The 11,599-nt window shown below is 32.5% G+C and overlaps 1 protein-coding gene across 1 annotated transcript; it reads right to left on the reverse strand.

Moving 5' to 3' along the window:
• Positions 1-6,444: 6,444 nt before the first annotated feature.
• Positions 6,445-8,617, reverse strand: LOC123218366 (9-cis-epoxycarotenoid dioxygenase NCED2, chloroplastic). The gene has a single exon (XM_044639812.1). The coding sequence runs from the start codon at positions 8,508-8,510 to the stop codon at positions 6,711-6,713; it is 1,800 nt and encodes a 599-aa protein (XP_044495747.1). The 5' UTR covers positions 8,511-8,617; the 3' UTR covers positions 6,445-6,710.
• Between the last annotated feature and the right edge of the window lie 2,982 nt (positions 8,618-11,599).

The following is an 11,599-nucleotide window of genomic DNA, read 5'->3' on the forward strand; positions in this document are numbered from 1 at the left end:
AAAATCTGAAGAAGGTCAAAGTGGAAAAAAATACAGGTTGATAGAGACAAAATGAATCATAATTATAAGGACTTGAGTTATAGCAATCATTTTCATCTTGAATCTGGATTTAAGTTGAGTTTGTTTAAACTGGTTGAAGACGTCTTTAGAGATAATTGACAAGATAAATAGTATCACAAATAAGATAAATCGAGTTGTAGATGAAATGAATAGTATTGTCAGAGAAAAATTCAATCCGAACTCAAATTAAACTATTAAATTGAAACTCTAACTCAACTTCAACTCAAATCAACCAAACGCCGCCCCTAAAATTAACAACAACAAAAAGAATATATATGGAGTATTAATATATATGACCCCAATTGATCTATTTTAAAAAATTTCTAGTGCCATATTAGATATATTAGTTAATGTTTGACCGACCACAAGCAATGCACACTTTTAGGGTTTCTTGTATGCATTTTTTTTAATTACTCTTGGTGTTATAATGTCAATGCCCACCAGTTAGGATTATACAAATATCTGGAACTAAGGTTTCTTTTAATTTCTGGGTTTTATTTTTTCTTATCCTGAGAACTCAATGAAAGTTTTATATATATAGATATCCATCCAATGGAAGTGGATAAAGCAAGAGTGGCCACTCCCCACCTCCTCTCTGAAAACGTAAGCCTCAACTGATAATTACTAAGGGAATTGGGAAATAATAATGTTTCATTAGAGGGATGGAGTTTGGTAAGTGTAGAGATGACAAAAGATTAATGTATAAATTATTTGATATCTCGTATTGTTTATCAACTGAATTGAGCATTAAGAAATTTATATAAAAATTGCACCGTAAATTTTATAATGTATGTGCATGAAATAATTAAGTTTTCCTTGAACAATAGTAGAACTTTGCATCATTCTCTTCGTCATGGTCCATAGATTTTCAGCATATACTGAAAAGGACCGATCAACGATCAAGCAACCTTTATCTTTCTTTCTTTCACCACTTTCTTAAGACTCAAATTCTAGAATTACATAATAACACTTGAAAGTATCGAACTAACAATTTTTTTTATTGGAAAAACTGAAATCTTAGATTTTTCTGTTAAAGGGTTATTTGTTTTGTTTTAGAATTAAAGTGATTAATTTGGTATATTTAATAAAAAAATAATATAAGTTTAGTCAAATATGAAAGAATATTCAATAAAAAAATTTAAAGTTAAGTTCTTTATGTAAAAAAGAAATTCAGTTTTTTTAATTTTGAGTATTCAAATGGGTATTTAAATAATGTATTATTAATTAAGAATACAGATAATGTGTCATCATATGATCAAATGATTTAAATTAAATATAAAGATACACTTAATCATATAAAAATATATTATCAAAGTGCTTAATTGATTATTCAAAATTTGTTTCAAATAACATTACTCTTATTTACTTTTAAAGGTAACTTAAGTGACAAAATATGTGACTCTATGTGTAGAAGACTATAAATTTAAATTTATTTTGATAATATATTAAAATTAAAATTTTAATTTATTTGATTTAATATAATCAATGTAATTAATTCGGTTAAAAAAACAAAACTAAAAAGAGAAGAAGGAGCATTGCTCTTTCTTAATAGGGAGAAGGTGGTTAACAAAGTGAAACGTGTGGCCTCCACTTCATATCTTGAGCCAAAAGACATTAAATGGGGAAGCGAGGACGTGTCCGCCGCAATGATGCAGTTAAAAATATTTAAGTTTCGGCCTTTTGTCAGGAGGAACCGACACCTGCCAACCAATGACGGCCGTTGTCCATTCTGACGCCACCATTTTCATCTACGTCATTTTCTAATTACATGTACGCCCTTTACTTCTCAGAGTCTGTGCAGGGTTGGACAATTCATCCGAAACTTCGTTAAAAAAAGGTGATATTCAGAATAAGATCTCTGTATTTGTCAGTCAAAAGTTTTTACTTAGCAGCAGATATGTTGCCGGTTCTTGCGATTTCGAGTCTCAGCACAAAGTGATAGACCAAAAATTTTGTTATTTCAAGAGAACGCAATTTCATATGCACTAAATAAAAGCCAGAATCCTACATGGAAAACTATTTCTCTGTTGGGTGGTGGCCGCATTTTCATGCACTGAAAGTTATACTTCCATGGAAAATTACAGGTTAACTAACATGTAGGCCAAAGGACTATATCCCACCTAAGGTTATGCATGTTTCTAAAGTTATATCCACGTAGTTAACAAAATTTAAAATTTTTTCTATGATATAATTATCGTTAAAATTTTTTATTAAAAATAAGAATAAAATCATTATTTTATTAATAATATTAAAAAAATATAAAATTCGTTATATTTTCTCTTATAAATATTAAAAATTAGTAACTTTACCACTACTTAAAGTTTTTTAACTTTAAAAAATAATATTTTTTTTCAAAATTTTTTTCACCTCTCCAACCACCATTTTCAGTACTGACGACCTCCCCTCTTCACCCTAAACTGTTGATCAATGCAAGTAAAAAATTCTAGAATGGATCTCTTCATCTCTAACGAAGAGATCAACAATAAAGACGAAAAAATTCCAGATTTCTTTGTCAATGAAGAGATTTCAGATTTTTTGTAGACGAAGAGATTTGAAATCTCTTTGCTGTCAACGAAGAGACTTCGTCGTCATCCTTTCCAGATCACTAGAGAAAATGGTCAGAGGGAGAGAAAAAAATTCTAAGGTTTTCAAAAAGAAAATGTAACTTTTTAAAATTAAAAAACTTTAGGAAAGGTAAAATATTAATTTTTAAAACTGAGTAAGAAAAATATAATAAATTTTATATTTTTTTATATTATTAGTAAAATGACGATTTTACCTATGCTTCTAATAAAAAATTTTAATTTCAATTAGTTAATAAGTGAGACTTTGAGTTTTTTAAACTATTCAGGTGTAACTTGGAGATGCAACTAAACTTGGGGTGCAATAGTTCTTTGGCCTAACATTTATTCGGGATATGCTTGCCACCAAAGCAAATTCTGATCAGTAGGAAATGATAAATTTCAGAACATGATGGAAGTTTCAACGGAGTTTTTATACATTCTAATGTCAGAGAAAAATGATGGATGTGTGGTTGGCCATTCTAAGACCTAGAATTATACCTTTAATAAGGGAAATTGTCAAACACTAGTGCGGTAAAGAGTTAATTAGGATAAATAAATTGAAAAGGCATAAAGATAAATAATATTTTACCTTCCAAATTTTATTTTATATATTTATTAAATTTCAAAACTTAAGGCAGTCCTTCGTTGGAATTGTATTAAATCAACAAGATTCTAATTAAAATCGCACTAAAGTAAAATTGCATTAATCATATTAACGTTATTTCAATTAATATCGTACTAAAGTAGTGTGAATCTATATAATATAATTTTGAATATGGTTTTAACACGATTTTAATCTAATTACAATTATAACTGGTACGGTTACAAATTTTGATTATTCAAATTGAAGAGTAAAGTTTTATCCTTTGTAATTCAATGTTGGTGTACCAAATCGTCATTCTCCCAATTAATTATATACTTTTTTTAATAGTAAAATGCTGACAATACTAAAAGCTAAGCTCCATGTTGAACTGAGAACTGCAGCTTCCTCGTAAGCACCATATAACTGGTACCTGCAGAAACAGTTTTATTTACATTTCGATTATCAATTTCTTCACCCACCCACATGGATGGCGTATGAATCCAACAACATACACCCCTTCCTTTTTTTTTTGTCCCCCTTGTAAGAATAATTCTCAATCAATATATAAACTATATATATTTACACAAAACGACATGATATGAATAAAAAAAGTGAATGAAAATAAAAAATCTAACTCCATCAATAAATACCAATAAACAAAAATGCATGATGTTGTAAATAAATATTAATACATCTGTATATGTCCTTTGAGTGCTCGATCTTTTGGAATTTGAGTCATTCAGGACGGTGGAAATTGTCCATTCTTACCATACCAATATTCCAAAGATTACCATAATACATATATTATTATTTCAAAGGAAACATAAAAGATTCGAGCAGATTAATAAATAAATAAATTGTGGACCAATTAAGCACCAGAGCCAAGTATTTCTCTTGTGATACATGGACTCAGCTTTGTTGAATGTTTGCATGGATTTGGTCGAGAAGAAAATTCACAGGTGGGTGGAAAATTAAGCTCTCTCCAATCCATGCATTGCTACGAAATGATTCTGATTCAATTTTTTCAAAGAAAGAGAAAAAAGTAGGGTTTGTTTTCAGTCATTTTCTAAGTGATCTTTTCGAGACTAGACATGACTTTTTGAACAACTTGAGATAAAGCTTAGTGCGACATTTTTGCTTCCTCTCTTTCTCTATCTCTCTCTCTTATTGAGAGCCTAAACATCCATTTTAACTGTCGTTCTTTGCACAGAAAGCACCTTTTCTAAAGTTATGGCTAATATTGGTTTTGCGGCAAAATAAGAATATATTTCACATGTTTTTCTTATAAATATTCATAGGGCTTTATTTTATGTTATTTTATATTTTTACTTTATGGCCATACTTGTCTTCCTTACTTTACAATTGTCATGTGATTCATATTTCATGGTCGTTTCCATACTGTACATGTTTCGCAAGCAGACAAGATTGCATATGATGGCAAATTGGACTAAGATCAGAAATGCATCTTCATCTTCTACATAAGGAAAGTTTTTCCATGGAAATCTTTCTTTGCTGTAAATTATTCATCGTAATCCAATCATAAATCGATAATTAGTCAAGGGCTATCAACTTTCTTTTCACACAAAACAATGCCTTCCAGTATATTGCATCTCTTGCTTTCACCGTTTCTTTTCAACCACAGTCCAATGATGCAAAATCAATTCTATTTCCATATACTGTATTTGGCTGTATATATACATGTAAATTATACCAATATTAAGATTAATAATCATTATGATTAATATAAATAAAGATTAAATTGATTTTAATGGCCTGTGTTGAGCTTTATCCTGTAACCGTTGGTGGGTATTTCGGGCTTGGTGATTTCATTTTGTCTTTACTTTAATAAAGTCCTTACAAGTATCGCTTTTGGTTAATACGTCCTAATCAGTTTGGCCAAATTAATTGCAATTTGATTCTTTTTTTTTTTCTATTATTAATAAAGTTGTTAATTGTATTATCTCCTGAACGTGTTCTAATTGATTTCCTGAGTTTCAGAATTGCAAGCCAAAATATTATTGGGTTCGGGTCCAAAGATTTTGAAAAGGCCAAAGGACTATTTCGCTCCCAAGTTTTAGTGCATTCTTAAAATCACACCTACAGGATTTTAAAACCTAAAAGTTTCACCTATGAGCTAACTTATGTTAAAAAAAGTAAGAATAAAATCGTTATTTTATTAATTATATTAAAATAATATAAAATTTATTATGTTTTCCCCCCACAGTTTTAAAAACTAACAAATTTATCTCTGTTTAAAGTTTTCTAACTTTTAAAAGTATCTCCCCACCCCCTCTAAAAAAAAAACTTAGGGTTTATTTTCTAGAGGTTCTCTGGCCACCATCTCCGGCTACCAAAGAAAGAGTTTCAACCTACTATCTCACTAGTCACCTCTAAAGCTTCCAGATGACCCATCAAAGACTCATTTTCGTTGATTCTAGAAGAATCAATGAAGACCTTTGTCTCCATCGATTCTTCTGGAATCAACAAAGGCAAGGGTCTTCGTCGATTCTAGAAGACATGGGTGAAGATGTTATTTTTTAAAACTAGGGGATGGGAAATTTAATAAATTTTATATTATTTTAATATAATTAATGAAATAACGATTTTACCTTTATTTTTTTTAATAGAAGTTAGGTCTTGGATGAGACTTTGGGTTATTCAAACCCCATGTATGTGACTTTAATAATGCACTGAAACAATAGTCCTTTGGCCTTTTGAAAAACAAAAAAACCTTTGTACTGAGACTGATAACACATAAGAACTCAAGAACAAATTTTGCAAGAAGTGAGACGACAATATATATACAAAAAAAAAAAAAAGTACTATGTTGACTGTTAGCAAATTTGTGAATCTGATAATGCATGGGAGACCGAACAAAGCTTAACTCAAAATTGATTCAAATGATTGAATTAGTTTGGTTCAAATTTAGTGTTTGAGTTTGAAAAACTCCAATTGAGTCTAAACCTATTTTCTACACATGTAAAATATGTCTACTATCTCCTTTAGTTAATCATAGAACTACGTATATTACTTAAATGAGTACATATATAATATATAATTATATGATTGAGTGATTTTAAATTATAATGAAAATAATATTTAAATCCAATCATAAGATAATGTATCTGAAACACCTAATTAGATACTTAAAACTATGTAAAGATAGTATTCTTCAAATTAAAAATAGAAAGCCATGTACATAAGACTTCAAAATATTTTTATCTACAAAAGACAAAGTTTCATACAAACTTTTCTTTCTTTTACAAGGTAAACAATTAAAAATACAAAATAAAATAAGAAACAGAAACTAGCTGAGCTCGAATTCTAGCTACCTGTATGCCATAAGCTACAAGCTGGTTCCTGAGGAACTATGATAATAATAATAATAATATCAATATAAACCTAACAAAAACACAGGGTTGTTAGGGTTTTTAATGTACAGGGGAATCCGGGGACCTGTCTCACCGATCCCTCTGGTAAAATCTCCCAGTACTGTAATTCTTTTATGCCTGGTTCACCAAATCCTTTGCCTCCACGAACGTTCCATGAAAACCGTACGGTACTCTTGAAGGTAACTTAACTGAAGCTTCAAGCTGTAAATTCTTGGCGTTCACAATCTGGAGCTCTGACTTCCATGTCTTCTCGTTGTGAACAAATGCAAGAATGAAACCATCATCTTCATTTTCAGAATTATCAGCATCTGTTGGTAGAAAAAATGGTTCCCCACCGTATTTTTTATCGCCATAAATGTATTTTTTCACCTCTCCAGTTGAAAGATCCACTTTGGCAAAACCCGATACCTTAGGCCACGGCTCAGCGATGGCAAGATAAGCAAATCGGGTTTTCCTCCCGAGTCGGTTCCGATTCACCATCCCTGCCTCTAAGTTGATTTGCTCAGACTGAGAAAGTATGGGGCGGCGCGTGGACTCACCAGTCTTTAAATTCAGCCGGATTTCAGACAACACACTCTTCAAACTCTCCCCACATTCGTTGAAAATTGAGTCAGCCGGTGTCATGCATGATCCTATAACAACAACTTCATCGGATTCCGGCTCCTCCCAAGCGTTCCATAAATGGAAACAAAACGTGTCCGGTGATTCAATCCAAATTATATCTTTAGCATCAGTTGCATTTTTCGCCAGAATCCCAAATTTCGACTTCTTGTTCTTGTCATATACCACCGGAGACCCTCCCTTTATCATTTCTTGAAGCTTAAACACGACTTGCTGGTCCGGTATCACCACAAAATTCTCAGTGATAGCGAAATCATGCATCATAGTCGGCACTTGAAGGGGGATTTCAACGTCCGGTGACTTCTTTCCATCCGGAGAAAATCGGAAGTACTTGAGATAAGGCTTTTGAACGACATCATAGCTCAAAGCAAACAACTCTTTAGAAATTGGATCAACTTTAGGGTGAGCTATCATTGTTGAAGTTAATTGTTCATCAAAATTGTATCTTCCAACAGTTTCAAGATCTCCGGAAGGAGATATACGTACTTGGTAAGGAAGATCATCTTCTGACATGGCGAGCAACCGGTTATTGAAATAAACTAAGCCGGCGTTTGCCACTCCAGTGCCCTGTGTATGATCAACAAGGCCAAAAAGGCCTCTTGCGTAGAACAATAATAGACGAGCTACACCATTGTGACCGTGTAATTCGCCTATGGCTTTAGGAAACACTGGGCGACCAAGCTTTTTCTCTTGTACTAATCTTTGTGTTTCGGTGAAACGACAGGCATAGCTTACGTTTCCGTTGTCAATGCTAACGGCGTGAACCATGCCATCACCATCAAAAAGGTGATGTCCGGCGACCGGCTCGAACAAAGGGTTGGCGCCGTTACGGAGATAAACGCCTTTAATGCATTTGGGGATGGAACCGGTGACTGGGAGAGACTGCCGGACGGGCTGTTCCGGTACCGGAGCGAAGTTTCCGCCTATTTGGACACGTGGGTCAGCCGTTTTGGGAAGTGGCTGTTGGCGCTCGCGTGTGATCAACGCGCTCTCAGCCAAGTCAAAGGCCATGGCTGCAGCTCTTTGAAGGAGGCTCCATTGATGATGGAGGTGGGTTTTTGTGGGTTTTACTGAAGAATTTTCCTTGGGGATTGCTTTTTTCGGGAAATGAAGGACTGAAGGAGAGTGTAAAGCAGAGTGAACTCTACTATAGGACTCCTTCTTCCTTTTCAAGGTAATGGACTTTGATGAAAAGCCCAAATCTACTAAAGAAGATGAAGAACAAAAAGGATGAAGAAATTGAGATTTAGCCCAACTACTAGAGTTGGGTGTTAGTGTAGAAGAAGCCATGGTTTTGGCTTTGCTTGGATTGTTGTCTCAGGTCGAAGGCAAAGAGAGTTTTGTATTGAGAAAGAGAGAAGGAGAAAGTGGCGGGGAGTGTGACTGAGTTTGGGGAAATACGGAGAGAAAAAACGGGTATAAATAGAGTTGGATGAATCGTGGTCCACCTCAGAAAACATCACGTGGTGGTTTGCGAAAAGAGTAGACTAGAAAAAAGGGTTCTCAAATTTTATTTTAATAATAAGAAAAATTGAAAAAAAAAAAAATTAGGTTGCTTATGACACTAACACAATACTATATATTTAGGGGGCTATAATTGGATGGATTCACAAAATTAAGGACCAATAAAAATTAAAAGAGTGTTATAGTGAGAGAAACACGAAAAGGAATAATAAAAAAAATTGGGTGAACAAACCTTAATCATATAAACAAATTTTGCAATCCAAAACATTTTTTAACAATTTATAAACTCTTATATTCTTTCAATCATAGTTTTAAAAGTTAGATTAAACTAATTATATCGTTACTTATCAACGAAAACGATTTTAATTTGTTTAAAAATTTTAAAAATTAATTGTTAAGAGTTAAAAACCAAAAATTCATTTATCAATTTTAAATATATATACCATAAACTTTATTGATTTAAATAAAATTCTCTTATTCCTCTCAAATGATGTTGGATATCATACATATCCAACATTTTTCACATATTTATCAACATAGGATTTGGTAAAAACACACTATTTGGTGTTTTAGCTTATTGTAATAATTGTTTGGTTATTCTTCTAATCTAACTCCGCGTTTTGCCATCTTATCCACAAAAAGGCTCGACTTCCATCGACCCCCACCCGCGTTGCCATTTTCCACTCCCTTTCAACCACAATCTTGGTCACGATCACTAAGCCCCACACGCTCTCTCTTCTCTTCTCTTCTCTTCTATTTTTAGTTTATATATTCATTCATGCAACACAAACGACCGCCCCAACATTAATACTGAAATCTTTGTAATAAGCTAAGAGAACAACAGGGGCATTCCTCTCCTCTTTCTATCAATATACTTGAACCCATTTGCCTGCTATCACCACACTACTAACTAAACAAACCATTGTCTCTCTTCTCTTCTTTCGTTCTTTGGCTAATTTCTCATTAATTTACTTTTAAATTTTATTATTACCATCATTTTAATCCATTTTGCCATAATACAATTCATAGCATTCACATATTGTCCCTATTCTATCATGGTAGTTAGGCATGAAAATTTAAAGTTTAAATTTATTTGAATTCAACAAATTGTGTTTAGGGTTCTATCAACACACTTTATCTACCTTATAAGTTAAATTGTGCTTAGGGTTGCAACTCTTAATTGATCTAAGCCAAATTGGGTATTGATTGGCTTGAGTTTGGCTTAATTAGGTTAACACTAAGTTCAAGCTCGATAAGTTTGGAAGTTGCAAACTTGAGCTTAGGAACCACTAACTCGAGCTCATTCCAAAAGTTTTGTTAAACTCTATAACTTATATATTTATCATTTATCTTCTCAATTAAAAGTCAAGGACAAAAGTAAGATTTTAGGAATGTAAATGTGATATTTTAAATTTTCAAGATCTATATATATTATACTTGAGATAAGTAGTGAACTTACCGAACTGCACAAGCTGAATTTGAGCCAATTAAATTCAAGCTCGAATTGACAATAATCAAGTCGAATCTAATTCAACACGAGCTGAAACACAAGTAACTCGACATAGAATGTATGTATGTATGTATGTATACATCCACACATTTCACATTACATGAGGGAGAGGTGGCGATACAAACAATAATAATTGATAGAGGAGGAGGATGATTTGAATAATATCATAAGTGTTATGTGTCAATGGCAAAAAATAAAATAAAAAAAATCTACATATATAAAAATCATCCTCAAACAGTTGAAATGACAAAGAATGTTAATTGAGATATGACTAAAACTTTACTGAAGTGAAGTATGTTTCTGTAAGCCCTATCTACTAACGTATGCCACTCAAATGTTACATTTTCTATTAAAATTAGCATTATTAATTATTGGGAGACAGCTTATGCGAGGATTTGTTAGACCATCAATGTCTAATGCAGTTATCAGTTGATCCATATCCATTAAATAGAGTATGGAATATTTGTTGTAGTATCAAATATGAAAAATAACATATCGAAATTTATAAATTATTAAACGGTGTAGCATTAAATTAAGAGGTCCCGCAATGGGTTAATCTATGAAAAAAAAACGAATTCAATTTCAAAATTGTAGCATTCAAGATGAAAGCTGAAGCAATTATAGCTGGAGAAGCCAAGGGTGTCATCTTTTGGATTATAGTTAATTTTCTAGCTGCGGTCCTCACCAGACCAACCAGAGACAGTCGAGGGCCACCGGACAAAGAAGGATGAAAACGATAGCGGACCCTGATGCCTATTCATACTCCTTTTAACTTTTCTCTTTAATACGAACCAAAAAGTTGTGGATGTTGTGGAAAGACTTGTAGCTCTGAAGAATTGGCTTGTCAATTGTTTAGGAATTTTCAACATCTTGCGACGTCTTCCCTTTTAGCTGCTATTCTTCTTGATAATTAATCTGACAATCCCACCATGGTAATTTAATAAAAAAGCATAATTTAAATATAAAACTCAGTGCACATGCATAAACAATACATAATGTTAACCACCATGTATAAACAAAATCAGAAGGGAAAATTGGGAGAAAAATAATACTGTATTGGGGAGCAAGTGAAAGTTAGGTGTCCTAATTATATACAGCATTGTACATCTGTTCATATTGTCAGTTTTCGAAAGCAAATCTTTCGTGTAAAGATTTCATCTCTCTTAAATTAAGAAAAAAGCTTCCTCTTTGTCCTGTGTTAATGATAAGAGGCGTCAAACATCCAATGATAAACTTACAGACACCTCTTCCTTTTGCTTTTTTATACTCATAATGTGATAATTAATATATAATTAATCAAAAAAGTTAGCCTCCCTCATGTCATGGATGACCCTTTGCAGCAACAAGTGCAAATTTATATTTTCTCTATCCAAGTAAATCCAGTCCAGATTTCGAACATATTCTC

The sequence above is a fragment of the Mangifera indica genome, chromosome 6, assembly GCF_011075055.1.
Source record: "Mangifera indica cultivar Alphonso chromosome 6, CATAS_Mindica_2.1, whole genome shotgun sequence".
Taxonomy (NCBI): domain Eukaryota; kingdom Viridiplantae; phylum Streptophyta; class Magnoliopsida; order Sapindales; family Anacardiaceae; genus Mangifera; species Mangifera indica.